A 24,020-nucleotide genomic window follows, 5' to 3' on the forward strand; every position below is an offset into this window, starting at 1 on the left:
AACTTTGTTCTTGAACTTGTCAATTAGTAATGTTTAATCAAATCAAAGTATTATCATGTCAGGGACAATGATAAATACTTCTCAGACATAAGGATAAATACTTGTCAGCACAATGATAAATACTTTGTTGAACATCAATAAACAGATAAATATTTATTAGCGGGAATTGTTATTAAATGATAGTATAATTAATGCGGGGATTGTTATTAGAGGACAGTATAATTAATGCGGGGATTGTTAATTAATGCGGGGATTGTTATTAAAGAGCATTAATTAATGCGGGATAAATGAAAATTCTTAGAGGAATTAATGCGGGAATAAAAGACAATTAAGGGAGTTAATTTGGAGAGAGAGTGCGGGGTTAAATGGGGAGGATAAGGGGATCAATATAATTATTCAAAAATAAAAATCTCGGGCCACAGCCCACAAGTTACGACTGCTGAAGTTCCGAGTTCCGACATTTAATATTCATTCTTCAGTGCGTTGCTATACCGTCCGACACATTGTAAATGCCTCAGAGAATCTGCACTCATCCTTATCCTAAACAAATCCCAGAAAATTCCCACTCATCTCAGAAGACCGCGCCGGTGCAAAGCCGCTGACATCCGGTTTCAACCTTCCAAAACCGGGTGCCAAACCCACCGGCGGTGACCCCACCGCCTATTAAAAGTACCCCATTCCAATATTCCATCGACTGTCCCTTCTCTACTCGACTCGACTCGACATCTCCGTTTGTCTTCCTATTCCAGCATGGCTTTGGCTTATTCCATCTCCAACTCTTCTTTCCTCCTCTCTCGCCCCTCCCCTTCTAATAAAACCACTCTTGCGGCCTCCCATTTCTTCCTCTCTCTGCAGAGTGCGACTACAGCTCGCCAATTTAGTTCTTCGTCAGCTGCCCGGATCCGGCGTGCCGGCGTCTGTGCGGCCGTGGCAATTGAGAAGGAGGTCCCAGAGAATGAGCGGCCTGAGACTTTTCTGCGCTCAGCCGACCCTGCTGGTGCCTCGACATCAGTCCGGGCCCGCTTTGAGAAGATGATTAGGTACAATTTGGAGCATTGTCTTTGTCCCTCTCAGTTAGTGTGGAAAACACTTCACACATATTGAGAAGGTGACATGGGATTTTAGCTCCTTTCTCTCAGTTGTATTGCCAATTTGTAGTTTACATTGTCCACAATGTGCAAATTCTTACTTTCAAGATAAATTTCCCAACTTTCTTACTAAAGTGTAGCTAATTGCAGATAAGTCCATTTCCTTTCATTATTTACTGAGGGCTGTACCCTTTAATTTAGTGCATCTTATTGTCCACATGTTCTTTATCAATCTGCAAAACAAAGACAGCATGATGTGCGACATTAGACTAGGTAGTTTTTGTAGCTTTGTCTTCAGATGCTGGCAAATTATGCTTTGGAAGGAGAGGGGTGCGGGGGGTGAGGTACTAACTCCGGCAACACATCTGTTTGCGCTGAATTTTCACAAGAGTGAGGTTGCAACTTACCTCATTGATGTAAAAAATCAGAATGAATAGGGTTTTAGTGTTTAGCATCAAATATGCATGACTCAAGGCATTGCTTAAAAAAAAGGTAATGAGAAAAGAAAAGGGGACTTTATTTTGCAGCACCATTATTAATTTAGGACAATTTCCTACTTCTTTGTAAAGGCTGCTTATTTGCAAAAGATTTTTCTCTTCCATGGGCACATATTTATTTGGCTAATAAGTTACTCCAACTCTTCAATCAGGGATGCACAGGATGAGGTGTGTGCTGCCCTCGAGGCTGCTGATGGCACAGGCAAATTCAAAGAGGATGTGTGGTCACGTCCTGGCGGTGGTGGCGGCATCAGCAGGGTGTTGCAGGATGGTGCTGTCTTTGAAAAGGCCGGCGTGAATGTCTCAGTAGTTTATGGTACAATGCCACCTGATGCATACCGTGCTGCCAAGGGAAATGTTGGGGCTGATAATGGGGGCGCCAAGGCAGGGCCTGTGCCTTTTTTCGCTGCTGGCATCAGCTCGGTTAGCCTCTTTCTTGCGCTCTCTCCCCGTCTCTATTCTTTAGTAACCAATATGTTTCTCTTCGTTGCAGTACTGCACCAATAAATACTGCTAAAGTGTTGTGTGTATGAGGCCAGAAACTGATTGCAGGAGAGGACAAACCAATGGTTTTCTATTATTTGAAATCTATTTCCATTAGAGATTGTACCATACAAGTCAACGAGCTATGCTCTTTCCTGGCATAGAATTTTGCTTTTCAAGCTTTTAATTTCTATAATACAGATGATACTTATTTTGATTTCTCAAAAATTATTTATAGGTTTTGCATCCGAAGAATCCATTTGCTCCCACGCTGCATTTCAATTATCGTTATTTTGAGACAGATGCACCTAAAGGTAAACATTTGAATACGGTTTGAATAAAAAATAAAACAATAAAATATAAGGAAGGCTGATGCAATGACATGCAACTTTGTAGATGTACCTGGCGCACCTAGACAGTGGTGGTTCGGAGGTGGGACTGACTTGACGCCTTCATACATCATCGAAGAGGATGTCAAGCATTTCCATAGTGTATGTTTTTTGTGATTGCTCATGACATCTGGAGACAACCAATTGTGCTTATTTATCCTTGTGACTTTAGTTGGACATCACAAAATACAAGTCCGATGAAGTGATTTTTTATTTTTATTTCATGCAGGTTCAGAAGAAAGCTTGCGATAAGTTTGAACCCACTTTCTACCCAAGATTCAAGAAATGGTGCGATGATTATTTCTACATCAAGGTATGCAGTATGCTTCCTTTTTAAATTCTTCTTGTCCTATAATTAGATAAGGAAATATTAGTTAGTTTATTTATTATTCTGCTATTTTAACTATAATACAGCACCGCGGCGAGAGACGTGGACTTGGTGGCATATTCTTTGATGACATGAATGACCATGACCAAGAAATGCTTCTTGCTTTTGCTACAGGTGCATCTAACTTATTTTATACAAGTTTCCAAACTATGTGTGTGATGGATGTGTAGACAAGTCCATTTTGGGTTTGAATTACTGCATCTATTTCATTTGGCCAAAACATAGGATTACCAATGCCTGAGAAATTGTTATCTCATGCCAGCTGTTTGTGATACTTGCCAATCTGACAGTTTCTGATCTCAAAGATAATGTTGGCATTTAATTGTTGATTATAGAGTGCGCAAAGTCTGTGGTGCCGGCATACATACCAATAATAGAGAAAAGGAAAGATACACCCTTCACAGAGGAGCACAAGGCATGGCAGCAGCTACGTAGGGGTCGCTATGTTGAATTCAATCTGGTACGTTAGTCGCACAAAATCAGTTTCTAGGATATATTTAAACTGAAAAGCCATCTTTTTAGCTCTATGGCTAGCTAACCAGCTTGCAAAGTTCAATCTTCTGTCACCACCTTTGGTTGCCATTTACTCAAAACATGTTAAATCCAGCTAAAAGAAAGATTACCTTCAATCTGCCAACCTGTATAAAGTAAAATTAGAAATACAAAAAAAAAATCAGCCCAATTTCAACTTAGTTCAAGCATTGTAGCAAAGTCCTAGTCCTAGATGAAACATTAAAAATCTGAAAATTAGTGTGTGTCAGTGTGTGCGTTTTTGGAGAAACTGAGAAAGTTATCTTGAGGAAGACTGCAGAAGAGGATTTGTTCTGTTGATATTGGTTATTTTCTAGGAGGGTGATTTTAATTGCTTTTCACCTTTATTTTAGTTAACCCTTTTTTTGCCGTGTCAAGGTTTACGACCGTGGTACTACATTTGGTCTGAAAACTGGAGGTAGAATTGAGAGCATTCTTGTTTCTCTGCCTCTCACTGCCAGATGGCAGTACGACCATGTAAGTGCACTGAAAATTTCCACATTTGATCATTATACTAGTTAAGATAATTTTCTCATCAGGAAATTTAACGAAGTCTCTTGCTTTTCAGCAACCTGAGGTAGGGAGTGAAGAATGGAAGCTTCTAGATGCATGTATAAACCCAAAGGAATGGATTTGAATCTGTTAATGATACACTGAATTGTCATTTCATGATTATTCTTGTTGATTCCTTTTTGTAGTTAATTTTGGAGAGGCTTTAACCTGTTGTATTAAGTTCAGTATTGTTGTTGGGAGTTTTTATATACAGTTTGAGTTTTTATTACTCGAGTAATCCATTTGATTTTATTTACCAAAAAGAATAATAGGCTTATGTTGAGTAATGAGTGCGTTTTCTATATGTTTGTACAAATTGTTCGGTAATATTAATAGTATTTGCTGAAGTGAAACTGTGAAAGCATTTTTTAATTGTGTTCTATTATATTGACGCTTCTTTTTATTTCTCTCTGGGTGGATTCTTAGGGCCTAATTACACTCAGTGAGGGGTCTGTAGCATTTTTTCTCCTTTCACAATTTAATTTCCTCCTATGTTTAGGTTGTTGGAGCTGTAGCATTTAGAAAAGAAGCTTGAAGATCCCTGCACCTCATTATATTGTATAGTGCTTTTACTTTTAGTTGAACCTCCATATTATTGTATGTATACATTGCATCTCTGCACCCCCATTATAAAGTGCAGAATAAGACCTTCTGTAATTGCCGAAAAGTGATGCAATGGATGGTTTCTAAACCACATTAAACTACACATTTTTTTTTTCCAGTAATATGGCTGGCACAATGGCCCGTTTGATGTTAATATATTTTGAGTATGCTCATGCCTTCGATCCTCATGTAACTCTATAGGCGTGTGCCTTATCAGGTGAAGGATACGATATGCTTTCTTCGTGTGGATATTAATTTGATCTCAGGAAGTATTGGATATTTGAATGTTGCTGTTGATCTGTTCTTCGTGGCATCACTAATATTGTATTTTTTTTTTTTCAAATACCTTGCCAGATCCTGATCAAGCAAATATTGTCATTTATCATAATTTTGCACGTGGGAGGATGGACGGACGCAAAATTTCTGCCAGGGAGGAGCAGGAATCAGATTTAAATAGCTTATAGGGTTCGAACCCATTAACTATCGGATACTAGATAAAAAACAATCAACGTAATAAAAAACAATATAAATAACATACTCTTACATAACAAAAACAACAAAATAATATTATTTTACATATTAAAAAATAACAAAGTTGGTCTGGACCCGTAAATTTCTATAAAATCTATATAAAAACAACACAATTTTTCATTAATAATGCTTTTAAACTGGTCTGGCGAGATTTTCAGTTTCAAGGAGGGGCAAAAGAATTTTCAGGTAGGGGCAAAGTGGTACCGAATCCGTATTTTTCTACTGAATTTCAAAATTCAGAGGGGGCAACCAAACTGGTCTGGCGAGATTTTTAGTTCCAGAGAGGAGCAAAAGAATTTTCAGGGAGGGACAAAGTGGTACCGAACCAATATTTTTCTACTGAATTTCAAAATCAGACCCTCTGACTCCTTGCATAGTGGTTGCACGGTGTATGTATTTTGATTCCAAGCTTCGGAGGAAACCGACGAGAATTTGTACTGGGGCCGTTCTTCAGATTCCATCCCGGGAAGAAAATATTCATTAATAAAAAAAAATTAGTATGATAATTGAAAAGACTTAAATTTTTGGGCACAAATAAATATTAATTTTTTTTTTTCAAAAAGTTAAAAATGGAAAAGAAATGATAAGCTCGATAAAGATATATTAGTTATTTTGCAATCGAAATTAATCAAGGTCCGCGAATTACATAATTTCACGTCTGCATAAGCCATAATTTGCATTACTAGCTGATAAAAAAAAACTAAGTAAAACACTTGACCACACGTACAATCATATTTTCTTTTTAGATAGCTTCCGCTTATTAGATATAAAACCAGGCTACTGCATCCATTTTTATTTTAAGCCATAAATTATATATATATATATATATTTTTTTAAATTGAAAAATTATCTTCAATATACTTTGAGGCCGTCTTCATTATATAGGTATGAGCCTATGAGGTATCCGTCTGTTCTTAATTTACATCTTGATTTTGTAAATTACATAGGTACAACTGTACAAGTAGGATCCCTCATACGGTCATACCTATATAATGAACAGACGGATAGGTACAACCGTACAAGTAGGATCCCACATAGAAGATTTTTGTTTTTAATTTTATATTATTTTTACTCAATGCATGAGGCTGGCATGAATGGATACTTTTACAGGGACTTTAGTTTCTATATTAAAAGGATTCTCGTGATATTTTTTTTTGGGTGGGGTTTTTGTTCAAACGGTTTTGAACAAAGTCTCATTGAAAGCCGAATCTAAACCGTTCGATTTACATCAAAATTCGTACAAACATTTAGATTCAAGGAGTCATTTAAATTTATTAAATTTTAAATATGTTTGCACGAATCTCAATATAAATCGGATGTTTAAATTTAACTTTGAACGAGACTTGACAAAACCCAATCTTTTTTTTTTATTGTAATATGTAATCCATGTATTTAATTAAATCTCAAAAGATCAAAGGAACAAAAAAGAAGAAACAAAAACTCATATTGGGCCCACGAGCACGATTTGTCGGTAATTCATAACTTGCTCTTAATCACATTCCAAAAAATATAAAGGGAAGTAAACGCAGAGAGGGAATGAGGGGAACAGAGGAGAGAAGTGGTGGGTTTATATAGACATTTTGTTAATAATTTTGAAAAGATGTATTTTGTTTATTGATTTGAGAAGGAAGATTATTTTATAAATTTTCCAATATATATATATATAGGAGGGATCAAGTTACAACAATTTTTGAGTTACAACAAGTTATAACAAGTATTTTCTACATTTTCAAAGTCCAAATCATCGATTTAAACCGTTAGATGTGATCTCTACAATAAAATGTGCTTGGAGACCAAATTTTATATTTTTTGGAATTTTTTTACTATTTATTACGATGGGTACAAAATTCAATGGTCTGAATTTGACTAGTTTTTTTACTCATCTTAATAAATAATAAAAAAAATTCTAAAAAATGTAAAATTTGGTCTCCAAGCACATTTTATTGTAGAGATCACATCTAACAGTTTGGATCGACGATTTGAACTTTGAAAATGTAGAAAATGCTTGTTGTAACTTGTTGTAACTCAAAAATTGTTGTAACTTGATTCCTCCTCATATATATATAGAGGTTGGCTAAGATCAAAGTGGTAGTTCCTGAGCTTTGGTGCTATCAATTCGTTTCTCAATTTTCAAAGTTCAAAACGTCGATCCGAACCGTTCAAGTTGTTCTCCATATTAAATTGTGCTTGGAGACCAAATTTTATATTTTTCTGAATTTTTTTACTATTTATTAAGTCACTTTGAAAATCGTTGATCCAACGGTGGCTTAACAAAACAGTAAAATCAGAAGCCACCGTTGGATCAGCTGTTTTCAAAGTGGCTTAATAAATAGTAAAAAAATTCAGAAAAATGTAAAATTTTGTCTCCAAGCACAATTTAATATGGAGAACAACTTGAACGGTTCGGATCGACGTTTTGAACTTTGAAAATTGAGAAACGAATTGGTAGCACCAAAGCTCAGGAACTACAACTTTGATCTTAGCCAACCTCTATATATATATACTAGTATCAGACCCGTGCGTTGCAACAGAAATATATTGTAAGATTGAACATTAAAATTGAACAAAGAGGCGAATATTAAATAATATTAAAAGAAACAACAACATATGATCGCTTTAGTTCAATAACCTTCTATGAATGTCATTTGCTACAGATCGTGACGAAAATACTAATATAAGTTTGTTTCCTTGAAAAATGTATATCAATTAATGATATAGTGCAAACAAACATACATTTTTTTTAAACCCTGATGTTATTAGAATAGTTGTATAAGAATTAAACGACTAAATAAAAAGATGAGTGGATATAAAGAGGTGAGGAGGCAGAAATTTCAGGTGCATGAGAGACGCGTCTCATCAAAAGATTTGTTTATTTTATATTAAATTTGAAATAGATATGAATAGAAATAAATCTGGTGTTTATCATTTATCACATTGAAATATTATTTATTTATAACAATTATCAAATTAAAGTATCAATAATTCGTTTATAATATTTTATATGACCTTATTATGTGTGTTGTGTCACTTGTGTGAAGAAATCAGAGGAAATAATTAATACAAGGAAATAAAATTTTAACGTTGGCATTTCTTCCTAAATAAAATTAGATGCAACAAAATTAATGATTCGGAGAATCAAATAAAAATAGAAATAAAGATGGCCACTTCAATAATTTAGGAAATAAAAATCATTTACGATTTTATTTCTCTATTTTTTTAAAGCAATATAATTTTCAATAAAATGTGTTACCAAAATAGTTATAATCTTTATTATATTATAAAAAAATTTGTAAATATAGATAATTATAAATTAATTTTTCAGAATGTTAAGTGATAATCTAAGTGATAAATAAGTTAATAATCCAAGTGCCAATCTATGAATCAACAATGAATTATGGTATTATTTTGGTTCAGACATTTCCTCGAACACAAAAAAAGTATTAATATATACATTGTTTAATAACGTTAAGCAAAATATAGTTTTTCAACCAAATAATAAGAGATAACAAGAGGGATACAAATAATTAAGAATTATCAAGTTAATTTGAAAAAATAAGCTCTTGATTCTTGATTTTCTCTGGACTGTTTGTGTAGAAACAAAATTGAAAAATATGAAAATTAAATGGGGTGATCTGTATGGCACAAAAAATTTAATATATAAATTTTCATTCTGCCGTTAGATGATCTTAATATATAAATTTTCTAATAGATGATATGTATAGAAACAAAAGAGAAGTAAGGAAAGTAAGAAATAAGGAAAAAAAATGAATACATTGCTATATTTTTGGTGTTTGTTCAATTTTAATTGTAATGTATCGTGTGTCATTATGTATGGCGAGTATGTTTTTAACTAAATTTAGAGTTCTACATATTATTCATATGTATTTAATCAAAAGAAGATGAATAATGTGATCGGAGGGTTAGACTTCTACATATTATTCATATGTATTTAATCAAAAGAAGATGAATAATGTGATCGGAGGGTTGAGATTAAATTCAAAATTTTATCTTTCAATCGTAGCCGTTAGCAGATCGGACACCCAACGTGCTTAATAATGGAATGAAGATATATATATATTTTCAAAGTTCGTATTTTATGCATTTTAAACACATGTTCTAATCTACATGAAAACGAAAACATGATCAACTGATGAGGGTACAAATGAATTCAGATATGCAATAACTTATCATGTAGAATGAGAAATTTAAAAGCAGACCTCTCCTCTCCCCTCATATTTCAAATATACTCCGAATTAATTTCGACTCGGCCACAAGTATTCTATTGTCACCCGGTACAAAAGTGATACGACCGTAGACGCCATACTTATCTGAGTTGGATACACTACTCCGTACTGTGACTCATATTCCTCGAACCAATTCGCTCTTAGTTCTGCTGGAAAGAGAAATGCAAGATAAGATGTAATTGTTGCCCAACATAAGCCACCTATGAGAAGAATTTCAATATTTCATGCACGACTAATTGGTGTAGAACCCACCAAAATGCCATTTCACTCTACAATTTATGGAGAGAAAGAACCAATATCCCATGACGTTAATGCGTGAAGTCCCTATGCCCTGACAGTTCAAACATTTTACAGGTGAATCGAAGCATGACACATTGAAAAATGAACTGCAACTTATAAGATAGCTTGGAAAGGACAAACTGGCATAGAGGAATCAAAAGTAATCTGCAGGGCACGGAATTCTGATACAAAGACGCAAACCAACAAACTGAAGTGCAAATCCACAAACAAATATGGACTAAAATAAATTGTACCACAGCACAATTGAAGGTATACAAAGACAATAAATTGAATTAGACGATGCGCTCGAGTTCTCGTGCATAGCTCAGTGTCTGGTTAATCAACTGGAATGATGGTATTTCCTTCCAAGGTTGCGACTCTTTCGCCTTTTGGAAGAACACACAACCATCCCTAATTTCCCACTCCGGATGCTCCTATAAAAAAAAGAAAAAGAAAAAAAACAACAAAACAAACAAATGAAAAAACAGTTAGATGTTTTGAATACGATAAAGTCTCTTTGCCAACTCATATAGGTCAAAAGAACCCGATATTATCATTTAGGTCATAAATAATTAGCACGAGGGATCCCACCTTGAGAAAAAGTGTCATTATATTCCTCTCTATGGGCTAAAACCGCTAAAATGCAGATTTGTATATTTTGTTCAGTAGGACTTGAATGAATGAGAAAGCGTGAAAAGATTGCCACAGCTGTAGTGCTATGCCATACATGTCAATGGTTAATAATTTGCTTTCTGTTTAAATACTTGATGACCTTTGAATATCATAAAGGCATGAGTTGCTAACAATTCCTAGGTAGCTTCCTGATGTTGTAAGATGTAGTGTAGTATAAAACCAAGTAAAAAAATGGTAAAGAAATTTAAAAAGATCATTTCAGTTACTATTTTAAAAAAAAAAGGATACCTCAGAAATATACTGAGAAAGCTCTTGATCAGAGGAGAACATGAACATTTTCTGGGCATCATTTGTTGTCAAATAATCATATGCTTTCTCACTGCATCCAGCTATCTCATCCCTGCATCAATACCACGCAATAAGAAATGAAACCTCTGCCAAAGTAAATAGAGTTGTACTTGGACGTAAATTTAACTGGCAGCATGCCTAAAGCAGATCTAGAAACTTCTCTATATGCAAATGCATTATTTTATTTAGACAAGTACTAGCTCTTGTATATTTTTCTGTACTGGATAGATGCATAATTATTCTGCAATATATTTTTTTTCAATTCCCCAAAATATCGCATTTGCCACAGAATTTAGAACTCCAATTAGCCTAAATCAAGCATCAAATGAGGAACTACACCCAACTGCACATCAACTACCCCAAATTGCTAAATGATTCCTCACTTTGACCTAATTACCTATCTCATTTGAGCAGTTAAACACCAACATATACAAATAAAATAATTTCTTGAAATAGCATGGTAAAAAAAACTGGTCCCAGTTAAGACTCACTCAAGTCACATTGTGTATCCAATTTACACTACAATAAATCAAAACAATTACCTGACAGTTTTTGCAAGGAGGTCCATGAAATAAACATAGGTTTCATGCGGCACAGCCTGTCTGGCATTAAAAATACGGTTATAAGCCCCTTCCATGAAAGACTGCTCCAATTCCACAGCATGTTTTATGCAAGGATTTTCCAGTGCAGTCGGTGGTAACAATTCCAATTCGGTATGGAACTCAGCAATTCTGTTCTGTACCAGTAGCCTCAGCAGGTTCAGTCCCAGAATAGGGTACTCTTCAGGTGATGGTGGTATTATGTTGCTGTAAATGTCGAATTTACAAAAAAAAAGATTGTAACTTTTAAATGTTCTGGATCACACCAAGGACCTTTTGGGTATTCCAAAAAGGTACGGTAAGTTGTTTGTTTATTATATCAACAAACTTGTAACTAAATAGTAGACAGGATCTAAAAACTTTTTCTGCTTTAAACAAGTCATTGAAAAATTTGGTAGGGCCCTAAAAGCAACAAGGAATGGATTTGCAAACAATTCATTTCTATGAACTGATAGTTTACAACTTAACAGGAAAAGGAATCTGCAATAGACAGGTGCTGAACTGAATTTAATACCGATTTCCAAAATGGTAATAACAACATAGCATAAGGTTACTGCCATTAACAGTCCATCAAACGAAACCTATGCTTCTAATACAGTAAACAAAGCCCAAGGTAAGGAAAAAAGAGAATATAATACCAGGTGTCAGTGTAATACGGCTTGAGCTGTGAGAAATCCCTCTCAAATGCTTCTTGGTCTTCTATTTTCACACTCAACACAACTGCATGCTCATATATTTGTCCTGAAATCAAAACCATAACACAATAAAATTTAAATTAGACAGCCGGATGATAATCCACTAGATGCATACGAGGGCTTCCTTTATAAGATGGTCACAAAACAAAGGGCGGCCAAAAAGAAATATCCCTAGGAAACAATAAAAAAGCATTCAGACATTACTTGCTATAGTTAACTCCTCTGAAGCATTTGGTGTAGGTTGGAAGGATGGCGGGAGACTTGGAAATTTTGTTAAGAGGACCTACATCCAAGAATTCATTTCAATTAGCTGATTTAACAAATGATAAGAAAACAGAACATTTGACTGCATGTCACAAGAATAAATAAAGCTAAATCAAGTTCAAGTCTTGACTGCTAATCAAGGCACACTACATGGTTTAAATAAGAAATAGAAATAAATTAAAGATCAAACAATTTTATTGAAATTAATAGCACATATATATTGAGGGTCAACTGAGGCTTAAATTAGATAATTTCGCTGGTGGTAAAATTGAGGTTATCATTATCTTAAGTAACAGCACCATAATAAAAATAAAATGTCCGATACCAGAAGAAAGCATCACAAAGTACTATTGGAAAAGATAAAAGAATTAAAATTTAGTTATGTGCTTCTATTAGAAGCTCAATTGGGATTTGCCCAATTACTTTCACAAGTTTATGCACACTGTCAATTGGGATACAAAATCATACAGAGAGCGGAGCTTGAAACTAAGATCTCTTACAACTGCCTTCCTTTCTCAACAATAGTTAAAAACTGGTACAACGGCAAAAGAAGAAGAGAAAACAACCTTGAGCTGAGTAAGAAGAGTAGCGCATGTATTGAAATCTTTCCTTACGAACGCCGCCTTGAATCGCTCAAAGAGCTGCGCCACCTCTCTCAGCTGTGGATCCATCTCTCTGTCCGTATGGTGTTCGATCCAAGTCCGACTAGGTTTTTCTCTCTTCTTTTCTTTTTGCTACTAGGTTACTTGGAGAGAAGGAAAGTTCGGGATTTTGTACCGTAGTTTGTAAAAAATGAAAACTAGATCGGGGTCCGTTTAGAAGTAGGCCCAGCTCTATTGGGCCGATCTATTTCATGCGAACCCTGCTTTTATTTTTTCTTGAGAAAAACCCCTGCTTTATTTCTCACTATTTCCCGGAAAGTTCTCTGCCCCTGGGGCCTGGGCTAGGGTTGGCAACGAATCAAACCGAATCAAACTTATCTTAGGTTTGAGTTTGGTTTGAATAAGATTCGAACTGAACCTGATTTAATTCGTTTCGAACCGAACTCATTTCGAATCGAATTAATTGCGAACTACACATTTTTCGAATCGAACCCGAATCGAATCACGAACTAAATTATTTTTTAGCAGCCCTAGTTATACCGGTAGTTTATACATTAATTTTTTCTTGCAGGACAAAATTCACATGGCTTTCTTTTACTGGTATGAAATGAGTGTTTTTAAGTTGAAAAATTGTTCATGAAAAAATACATCACAACAAATAATTGTAAAGGGAGGATTAAGTACAAGAACTGAAATATGCAGTAAAACAAGTAATCGTACATCAAGTGCTTACTCGATCAAACCCTCGATCGGACCATCTAATGAAGTGAGAATCCAAAATGTAGAGAAGGCGGAGGAGAGACGGCCGAAGAGAGAGGAGAGACAGCCGTCTAGGTCGGAGAGAGGAGTGACGGCCGGAGAGACAGCCAGTCGCCGAGAGCGTCGGCTAGGTTTTAGAGCGAGAGGGAGAGTGAGTTAGGGAGAGGCGGAGAGAGAACTAAATTATTGAGATTTGAGGGCGAGGGAGCGTCGGCTAAGTTAAATTATGACTCTTTATCTTGGGTTTTAATTTCATCAGGTAAATGAACAGCCGATGTTATTATGAGATTTGAACCATAAAAGCTCGCGAACCCATTTCGATCGAACCAGGCTAGGTTTGAGTTTGGTTTGAATTAATTTCGAACTGAACCTGGTTTGATTCGTTTCAATTCGAACCCATTTCGAATCGAATTAAACTCGAATCAAACCTGAATCAAACCCGAATCGAATCACAAACTACGAATTTTTTTGCCGGCCCTACCCTGGACCATTCTTTTTAACTTTGCACGAATCTGAAAGCCTAATAATATTGCCCTGCAATAATCCGAATCTTAAAGTGGATGAAAGTTAATCTCAAACAATAACACCATGTTTGGACGGAGAGTAGAGGAAGAGATGAGAGGTAAAGAATAGAAGGAAATGGAATGGAATAGAAAGAAAGATTAACATATTTAATATCTTTGTGCTTGGATGATTAATGGGAGAAAATAAATTTAACTTTTCTTTCTTGTTTGATTTTAATGAGAAATTTGGTGACTGTTGTAGGTTTGAGGAAAAATCTTGTATGAGAATTATATATGTAAAATATAGAATTGGACATTTGTGTCATTTTTTTCTAAAAATATTTATAACAAAATTTATTTTCATCCGTTACACTCCAATTTGAAAGGGAAACCGATTCTATTAATTATAATAATACAAGGTTAAATCTTTTACCTCATGTACTCTTCACCTCCGACATAATTTTATCAACCAAATATGATTTAACGGAAAGTTTTTGTTTCTTTTCATTTCCTCCCTCTACTCTCCATCCAAACAAGGTGTAAAGTGAGAGGAATCTTTTACGGTACATGGAACTCGTTGTTCCACACCATTAGAAAAGATTTCCCGAATACCCTCCAATCTTGACGGGTCCGTCCGTCTTGTCTGGGGCGTATGATCGTCCGATCATTATCTGTTCGTTAAGGATTACAACACGCATGGGATTTGGATGCAACAGAGGCCAATGTTGCTGGATTCAAATCTGCTCCTTTTCTTAAGAAAAGGAGCACCCTCTTATTCCTCATCTGAATCGTTGAAAATCGATCGTACGGCTTCAATTACATCTGATTTGTTTTAATATATTATATTGATATAAAAGAAAAAGTAATTGAAGCCGTCTGATCAATTTTGAACGGTTCGGATGGAGGAATAGGAGGGTGCTCCTTTTCTTAAGAGAAGGAAAGAAAAGGAGCAGATTTGAATCCAATGTTGCTAAATCCCAAACTTTGCAAGTAGGAACCCTCTAGAGTTGGCAAATAGTAATACGCATGCTACTTGGTGTTTTAGAAGCTCCAATGCAATTTGCAAAGTATATTAATGGAATAAATTTGTCTTATCAGGGAGCAAAATAAGTCTAACATTAGATATATATTGTGATTATTTTAATATTTTTCTTAGTTTTTTTTTATTTCGACCTAATAATTATGAAAAAAAATGACTTGGTATAGAAAAAGTTAAAATGACTGTATATTAAAATAAATTGATCAAGGAAGCGTCTAATTGTCCACAGCCTTTTGTCCACCATTTGTCCACAGTTTTGACTTGCGCGAATACTGTAAAATTACTTCTACATACTGTATAATTATACAATATATCACATAAAATATATCAGTTAATCACAAAACATCCAGCAAACTATTTGAAGTGGTCCCATGATAGTTAGAAAAAGATTGCAAATTGCACAACAGGACAAAATAAATGTACTTTCAAACTGTACTTTCGGAAATTACAGTTATAGGAAGTTATTGGCAGTTAAAGTTAGTTATTAGCGGTTATTAGCGGTTATTGGCAGTTAGAGTTAATTATTAGCGTTCGCACTGGGTTGAATCTTGTATACTGTAAAATTGAATTTTGTATACTGTAAATTGAATCTTGTATACAGTAAAATTTTCAGTTGAATCTTTTATACTGTAAAATTGAATCTTCTACACAGTAAAATTTACAATTGAATCTTGTATACTGTAAAATTGAATCAGCAGAACTGTAAAATTGAATCTTGTATACAGTAGAATTTTCAATTGAATATTGTTCGGATGAGTAAGAAGCATCTTTATCATCTCTTTCTTCCAGATTTTCACAAGATGAATACTGTAAAATTACAAGATAAATACTATAAAATTACAAGATAAATATTGTAAAATTAACAAATCAATACTCCATATCGCCTTTCTATCATCTCTTTCCTCCTAATTTTCACAAGATGAATACTATAAAATAACAAGATTAATACTGTAAAATTAACGGGACAATACTATAAAATTATCAGATCAATACTCCATATCGCCTCTTTATCATCTCTTTCTTCTAGATTTCCACAAGATGAATACTGTAAAATGACAAGATAAATACTGTAAAATTAACAAGTCAATACTGTAAAATTAACAGATTAATATTCCATATCGCCTCTCTATCATCTATTTTCTCCAGATTTTCACAAGATGAATACTGTAAAATTAACGGGGCAATACAGTAAAATTAACAGATCAATACTTCATATCGCCTCTCTATCATCTCTTTCCTCTAGATTTCATTTGAAATGCTAGATCTATTACTGCATACAACGAAAACAACAAATTCAACAGAAATAACTTACTAGATTTGAATTTTGTCGTGCTCTTCAACAAAAACAACTTATATTCGATCGCGCTCCACGATTGAAGGTTCCATTGCGATCATGTATAAAAAACGAGATCGAGTCAGTAATCTCAATTAAAATCGACATTGCAAAGGAAAAATAAATCAGAAATAACCTATTGATTTCACATCACTACTTCTCGACTAGAGAATCTCCTTACTTTTCTACATTTTTCTACTGACGATCAAAGCTTCCCCTTAGAAAAGAATCAAAGACGCTGCCGAAGCACTACTTGTCCTCTTAGAGAAAAAAGCGCCGATGAGTAATCGTACGCTTGTACTTCGGCGAAAAGGGAATTATACCCACACATAATTCAACTGAATCTAAAAATGTGCCCGATACACGTAATTTACCACTAACTAACAGGTATTGCTGACGAGGCGCTTTCAATTTTGCAATTAAACCTAGAGAATCGAAAATCACCTCAATTAAACCTAGAGAATCGAAAATCAGCAAAGGTGCCTTTGTCGTTTTGCACTTTCAATTTTGATCAGATGGCTTTGTCGTTTGAATAGAGAATCGAAGCGAGATAAACCTAGAGATCGCTGTGCAATCACTATCTCTCTTTCTCTCTAGGTAGATCGATATAGGTCGAAGAGAGAGAATCAAAGAAGCAGGAGCATATTTTGGGAAGTGTATACTATGAGCAGTGCAGTGCGCTTCAGCAAGGAGAAAAGATCGCGACGAAATAGAGAAGAGAAATTCAAAAAAAAGAAAGGAAGTCGCCTCAATAAGGAAATAATCTGATCGGGAAGAAAGTTTTTGAAAATGAAATTCAAAAAAAAAAAAGAGACAATCGGAAAGGAATGTTTAAATACGTGAAATATGAGAAGGTTCTGAATTTCCGTTGGAATGTGGGGACCAAATATATTAAAATCAGTTAAATGAGAGTGGATAAGATGCTGTGGACAAATTGTGGACAGTAGAAGGTGGATAGAAACCTTTTCTCATTGATCAATATGAAATTTGGTTTTTTATTTGCCCATTTTTTGTCTTATCATCGATTTTAATATTTTTTTTGTTTTTTTTAGTTAAACATTGATCAATATGGAAATTTCAAGATAGAAAAAGTTTACTAAATGTTGAATCCTGCTATTACGATACATAAAGAGGATTGGAGATTAAAAAATACAAAAAAGTTGGATACAGCTTATTTGACTTTAGGAATGAAACATGTTGTTTTTCTTTTGAAGAAACCGAAACCTGTTTTTTCTCATCAAACCGTTGACTTTCATTGAGATTTGTGTATAAAAAAAATGTGAACGGCTAGATGGAAAAAAAAAAAGATTCCTGTTTTTCTTTTAAAAAAGCAACAGATTCTCTTCCTTGATTTTGATATTAAGTTGTGCAATAGAGGAACTTTTTAATTGGACGTCCGGGGTCCCACCAGAGTATCAGACTCGGGATTGAATCGTCTGTTCTCTTGGGGCAGGAAATTTCTGCCCCCAGAGTCACTGTTGGTGGACTCCCTAAACCCTAAACTCTAAATCTTAAACCTCTAAATTCTAAATCCGGCCCCACCCGGCAGTGACTGAGAGGGCAGGTGATCTGCTTCCATCAGACCCTGCCATTGCATTGTGCTGTAGTAAGCAATTCCAGCTTCTTTGTTTTCTTGCAGTGATCTCATGCTTGATTTTGTAGTTAATTAATATATGTACAGATGCAATTTAGTTAAGTAAGAATGATGCATTTACTGTATTTGGAACACTAAATAAGAAAAATAGCTTATTAGATCAAATGTCCATTGCCTCGAATCTAAAACTAATTTAAAGAGGAACATCTCCCTATAAAAATAAGAACGATGCTAACAAATCAACTAAGAAGCCCCCTTAATGCCAAAATTTTGCTAAGAAGGCCCTTTTATCAATCGGTTTCTCCTTGCCAGAAATACCATCCATAAATGCATCCAATAATTGTGCAACCAGACTTGCTGGATCATCTAGCAGCACATTAATAAATGTGTTAACCACCCGTCTCTCTTGATCTGTTGCCTTGACACTAAACCATGTGAGAAACTTGACCCGCAACTCCCTTTGCATGTAACCCTCATACTCCAGCCACCTTATAACCTTAACACAGTACTCGTACCGTTGCTCTGCAGACTCATTTCTGGGTACCAAAACAGGCGTTTCAGCTTTATTGGGCTTATTTGGCAGCATTTCCAAGGCACAAGAATTTGACCCCATAAGAGGCAGTGAAACAACTGAAGCATTTTTTGGTGGCAAGTTATTGTTTTCGCTCGAGTTTGTTGAGCCCTTTTGTGAATCTAGATCTCGAGTCGGCTCTTTCCTCAAACCTGGATCTGATAACCCAGTAAGGCTCTGTGTCATGCATTTGGCCTCCCATGTGCCGAGTTCTCTCGTCTTACTAAATGGGCATGCTTTGAAGTAGTATTCAGTTGAAGGTATTAGACCTGAAATTGGGACATTGGTTTCATGTTTAAGAATCAAACAATCGGTTTTCTCCGGATATTCTATAGAATCGAGATTCTGGTACCAAATAGAACAGCCAATTATTTTTTCTTCAAACATGGCTTCAGTTGCGAGGAGAGATATAGTTACTGAAGAGTGGCTCACCTCCTTAAACTGGATTTGAAATGCATGTGAACCTGAATAGTGGGTCAAAATTCCAAATAAAATTAAAAGCAAGTTTGAAACCATGAAAGAAAAAGGCAGAGCAATGCTGACAAAGACAACAACAATAATAAAAGGCACATTAGTAAATAGAAGAAAATATATTAACAAAAAGGAACTAACAAATTACCGACATAATTCTAAATAAATCAAACAAGTACTGCTGAAGTATTTTATCAAATTGCAATTTCACGTTTACCTGTACAAAAATTCATGAATAAACTTTCAAAACAATAAGAAGAAGATCATGTAAACCCTACAAAATATGGGAATTGTTATTTGGGCCCTTACAAACATAAAAAAAAATATACAAAAACACCTCCTTCCTGTATTTTATTCAAAAAATCCTCAAAATGCTTTTTCGAGAAATAGGGAAGGGAGGAGTTGAGGACATTTGCATATTTTAGAATGACATATGGTACTTTTTTCAGAATATGCATGTCATTGTTATGGGCAAGGGCATCCCAGAAATTATTCCAATATCACGAAAGGTGATGCATATGAAAACTTTTTACAGTATACCAAAGTAATGAGGGCATTGACAAAGCTATGGATTTCTAAAAGCAATAGAAAAAAAATTAAACAATAAATAAGATTCTACCTAGGTGTTTAGGCCCAGAATTAGTTGACTCAATTCCCAACTGACAACCAAGCATTTTATCCAATGCCTCCAACGCTGAAACACATAGCTTCTGAACCTCGGGACCACAGTTCAGTCTGTTCACAATGCCCCTTGCATTGGCTGCTGTGACCTTGTCAAGAGGGCCTACTTCTTTCTTCAATTTCGCTACTGCTAGACTTACAGTTTTTCCAATTTCCTTGTAACTCTCAGTTCCTGTGAGTATCTTGTTGCTGAGGACGAGCCTTTCACACAATGCATCTACTCTTCTTGCACTTATTGCAGTTGCCAGTTGTTTCCTCAAGCACCTGTCATAAAGGGAAATGATATCAGTGTTCCAAGGAAAATGAACAGGAAGCAGATTAGTACTGAGATGTAACAGCCAATTCATAGCACATGACCCCAGCTAGCTTGTAACAGCGAATTTCAAATTCTGTTTGGTACTGACCAGTATGGGTCTGTCAAGCCATAGAACACATAGCAAATGAGTTGATAAATGTTGGTACCACATCAAATGAACCAGGACAAAACCAGTGTGCATTAAATGCCAGTGATATCTAATACAGCACCATCTGCTGCAATTACTGTTAAAAAGAAAGAACATTGAACTGCTGAAACAAAAATCTTACCCCAATAGGGAGTTGACCTTTCCACAAAAAACACAATAGAAAGCTCCATCCAATTTCTCACTGCATAAACTCTTCTTCTGGATGCCAGATTTTTCATGCTTCAGTGCACACCTCAGGTGACAGGTGGCGCCACATGATTCATTCGTAAAAGGTGCATCTGAACTACACACCAGCCATAGGCTTGGGTCCTTGTTCTCATCAAACTTGCAACAAACACAACAAGAGCATCTTTTACAATATATGTCGCCCATATTTAGTTTGGCTCGACATGCAACATTTTCACAAACCAACTGATCAAGTTTTGCATCTTTGTCCGTAGAATTTTCTATATTTGCCTTTCGTTTAGGACGATCAGTTTTTGCATCTTTGTCCCCAGAATTCTTCAACCTTGAATCCGTTGCCTTCCTTTTGAGTCCGTTTGGGACAATGGTATCCACCAGTTCATCCAAATTCCGCTCCTGGTCATGGTTTGTTGTACCAGGCCCCTCAAACTCTCCATATTTGCATTTTTTACAATAGTCCTCACCTACACTTAATGAGGCAATACAAAATGCATTGTTACACACTGACCCCTCAATTGTTGCATCCGTGGCCCTTGGATTATCTCTATTTGCATCTTGCTCATAGTTTACCGGATTTGATTTTCGTGATACGAGCTTGAGAAGTTGGTTTATCATTTTGGGTTTAGGTAGGCTGGTGTATTTTCTCTCTTTCCCTGATTCAAAGCATATTAGCTGAATTAGTTCTTTGCGGGTCCATGACTGAAGAAATTTGCGGGCATCATTGACATTTTTAGAAACTTCATACACTAAGTCTCTCTTTCTCTCTAGGCTTAGATTGATGCTATTTTCAGCTTCGCTTGCACCACCTGCAAATAAAAAAAATGAAGGTTCTTTAAAGAAAATGAAAAACAAAAAATAGAAAAATGCTACAAACTTTATGAGAAAATAATCAGTGTTAACTAGTATCATACAAAAATCATAGTGTTAATTAGTATCATTCAAAAATGAATCGAACTCTACATTTGGTTAATCTAAAAATTATCTGAGAGAATAATCATAATTAGGGTGGAGACGATAACAAGCTGAAGATCGTCAGCATGTCAGTGAAAAAACTGTAATTTGACTTGCAGTGTGTGGTTTGTGTGCATATATATTATGAATTGCAAATTTCATTGAAGTATAATATCGATGATGTGGTTACTTAAACGTGTTTAAAGCCATAAATGTATGCAGCGCATGAACAAATGCAAAAAAGGAATAAACTATAGGAGAAAAATTAGGTGCATTAGCAAACAAATCGAGAAATATGGAGACTTAGATTAGATGTTATACATATGAGTAGCTGTAAAATTATAAAAATCGCAGGAATTGAGTAGCCCGCTTTCTTTTATAAGAAAAAGAGAGGAAGAAAAAGAAAAAAAAAAACCCGAATAGCTGGATTCCATGAAGGTGAAGAAGGCGCTGGTTTTGCTGGTTTTAAGCCTTCATGAATTGAAATGTTGCCAGAAACGGAAAGAATAAAAAGAAAAGCAAAAATAAAGCGAACAAGACGAGCGAGACGGAGAATCGTAATGGTGGAGAGAAAGAGCGATTCTCCAATGAGAGACCAAGCCGGGTGAATTCGCATCCCCTGAGATATCTCATATTTTGCGTGACTTTTTGGAAAATCTTAACCGTTCAAAGACGTTCTACGCGAATCTCAAAGCCAAAACAATACGGGTTCCTGCGCTATCCCGAATAGACACCGGACACGTAGGTCACTCAAAAGTTGAGATATCTCAGAGCATACTCACTCAAGCCGGGTGGGGTAAAGCCGTAAAGCCGTAAAGAGAAATGAGTTGTGAGCTAGTATCCAACATATTTTTGACAACTGGGCCCCACTGGTCAGTCTAGTAGATAGTCTAGTAGATATTTGTACAATTGGTCCTCTTAACAATTTCTAAAGTGAAACAATTAAATATCTCCTGAAACTTGGTCCTTATTGCAACAACGACAGACAGGCTCTCAAGTCCCTATATGCTATATGTACCTATTTTATACAGTACTGCTTTTCTTTACTACGGTCCTGTTTAAGTAATTATTTTACAATTCTAACTTTTTTCTTTAAAAATACTTTATGATCGCTTATGGTTAAGACCGTGAAATAATAAGTTTATGTCTCGCTTAAGTCGTCGAATACAAAAAAATACTTTGATAATTCTAACTTTAGGGTATCTAATTTAAGTCACATTTTCATATGATATGACTAACCTATTTTCTTTCTTTTTTTAAGAAGGAGAAATAAATGCCTTTATATTTTATTGATTTTCTTTTTAGCGCCAGTAGTATCACAAATTACATGGGAAAGCAGAAACTACATTGATTTTTTTTTTTTTTACACCGGTATACAATATATGTAGATCACACAATTTATTATAGTAACTTTCTTTAATCAAGTCACGTGCATCATGGAGCTGCCAGTGTTTGGCTTCGCATTACGTACATTCTAAAATTCACAAGTTATATGCAGCACTCCAAAATTATCCTAATTCGTGTTTTTAACTGAAATTTTTAAATATATCATGGTTCAAAAAAAAGATAAACTCAAACATCCTTTTTTTGAAAAATTTCGAATTTTGACACGGCCGCATCTCGAGGGAGCGGCCACCCTGTTTTCAGTTCAAAGTCACATGAGAAAAAGGCCAAAAAAAAAAAAAAAAAAATGGGCCGCTGCGCCAAGATGCGGCCCGCAGAAAAGTGGCCGCATCTATGTGATGCGGTCATGTCAAAATTCGAAAATTTTCAAAACCGGGGTGTTTGAGTTTTATCTTTTTTGGAATGATGGTATATTTAAAAATTTCAGTGTTTTTAAGCTTACTTGGGTAATCAGACGAAACTCCAAGTTTTTTAAAAATACCCATTTCATAAATACTTTATTAAAAATAACCATGGTTCAGTCGAAATTATAAAAATACCCAAATAGTGAATTTTTTCCACAGCCCGGAATTAAAATAACCATGGTTCAATTGAAATTATAAAAAATTAAAAATACCCAAATCGTGAATTTTTTTCACGGCCCGAAATTTTAATTCCGGACCGTGGAAAAAAATTCACAGTTTGGTTTAATTTTTTTTAATAAAACTCTTTTTTTTATATACAATATTATATTATTTATAACATATATTAAAAATAAAAGAGTTTATTAAAAAAAATCGTGAATTTTAATTCTGGACCGTGGAAAAAATTCACGGTTTGGGTATTTTTATAATTTCGGCTGAACCATGGTTATTTTTAATAAAATATTTATGAAAATTGGTATTTTTTAAAAACTCAGGACGAAATTAGAGTGAAAACTGGGATCAAAATAAAAAATATATATATAAATATTTTATAATAGTGATTTTGTTGCATCCACAAAATCTTCTGAATAATAGTGATTTTGCTGTTGTTGATTTCAGATTTAACCAATTAGCTAATTGAATTATAAAAAATAATGAAAAAAGAATGGAGGTGCGGGGAATCGAACCCCGTGCCTCTCGCATGCGAAGCGAGCGCTCTACCATATGAGCTACACCCCCTTTTCATATTCTCGAGGGTCTAAAACATATTCAATATGTTTCTCCATACCATATGAGCTACACCCACCCCCTTTTCATATTCTCCAGGGTCTAAAAACGACCATCTCCATAAGTTTGTCTCCACCCTCGCCCTCTTACAAATTATGTTCCTTCAACTTTTCATTTCTGGTGCCACTCTTAAACTACTTCCGCCAATACC

The 24,020-nt window shown here is 35.0% G+C and overlaps 3 protein-coding genes and 1 non-coding gene across 6 annotated transcripts; 1 reads left to right on the forward strand and 3 right to left on the reverse strand.

Moving 5' to 3' along the window:
• The first annotated feature begins 518 nt into the window (after positions 1-518).
• Positions 519-4,281, forward strand: LOC144569434 (oxygen-dependent coproporphyrinogen-III oxidase, chloroplastic-like). Its single transcript, XM_078319782.1, has 9 exons — positions 519-1,040; positions 1,738-2,008; positions 2,307-2,382; positions 2,465-2,559; positions 2,687-2,770; positions 2,872-2,959; positions 3,181-3,305; positions 3,755-3,853; positions 3,945-4,281. Exons 1-9 carry the CDS (start codon positions 751-753, stop codon positions 4,011-4,013), a joined length of 1,197 nt encoding a protein of 398 aa, XP_078175908.1. The 5' UTR covers positions 519-750; the 3' UTR covers positions 4,014-4,281.
• A 5,426-nt stretch (positions 4,282-9,707) lies between these two features.
• Positions 9,708-12,925, reverse strand: RPN12A (regulatory particle non-ATPase 12A). The gene is made up of 6 exons (XM_078319783.1): positions 12,691-12,925; positions 12,065-12,143; positions 11,804-11,906; positions 11,109-11,372; positions 10,507-10,618; positions 9,708-10,019 (listed from the first exon to the last, which is right to left on the reverse strand). Exons 1-6 carry the CDS (start codon positions 12,793-12,795, stop codon positions 9,879-9,881), a joined length of 804 nt encoding a protein of 267 aa, XP_078175909.1. The 5' UTR covers positions 12,796-12,925; the 3' UTR covers positions 9,708-9,878.
• A 5,127-nt stretch (positions 12,926-18,052) lies between these two features.
• LOC144569436 (VIN3-like protein 2) lies at positions 18,053-21,881 on the reverse strand. 3 transcript variants are annotated; one of them, XM_078319786.1, is made up of 5 exons: positions 21,691-21,851; positions 21,070-21,130; positions 20,263-20,977; positions 19,616-19,941; positions 18,053-18,989 (listed from the first exon to the last, which is right to left on the reverse strand). In XM_078319786.1, the coding sequence occupies exons 3-5, from the start codon at positions 20,937-20,939 to the stop codon at positions 18,211-18,213; spliced, it is 1,782 nt and encodes a 593-aa protein (XP_078175912.1). In that variant the 5' UTR covers positions 20,940-20,977; positions 21,070-21,130; positions 21,691-21,851; the 3' UTR covers positions 18,053-18,210. The 3 variants fall into 3 exon arrangements, with proteins under 3 accessions (XP_078175912.1, XP_078175910.1, XP_078175911.1); XM_078319784.1 differs by having other exon boundaries at positions 20,263-21,130; positions 21,691-21,881; XM_078319785.1 differs by having other exon boundaries at positions 18,053-18,794; positions 20,263-21,130; positions 21,691-21,861.
• A 1,867-nt stretch (positions 21,882-23,748) lies between these two features.
• On the reverse strand, positions 23,749-23,821 carry TRNAA-CGC (transfer RNA alanine (anticodon CGC)). The gene has a single exon. It is a non-coding gene; the product is annotated as a tRNA-Ala (tRNA).
• Positions 23,822-24,020: the final 199 nt, after the last annotated feature.

Source organism: Carex rostrata, chromosome 18, assembly GCF_964058835.1.
Source record: "Carex rostrata chromosome 18, lpCarRost1.2, whole genome shotgun sequence".
Lineage (NCBI taxonomy): Eukaryota > Viridiplantae > Streptophyta > Magnoliopsida > Poales > Cyperaceae > Carex > Carex rostrata.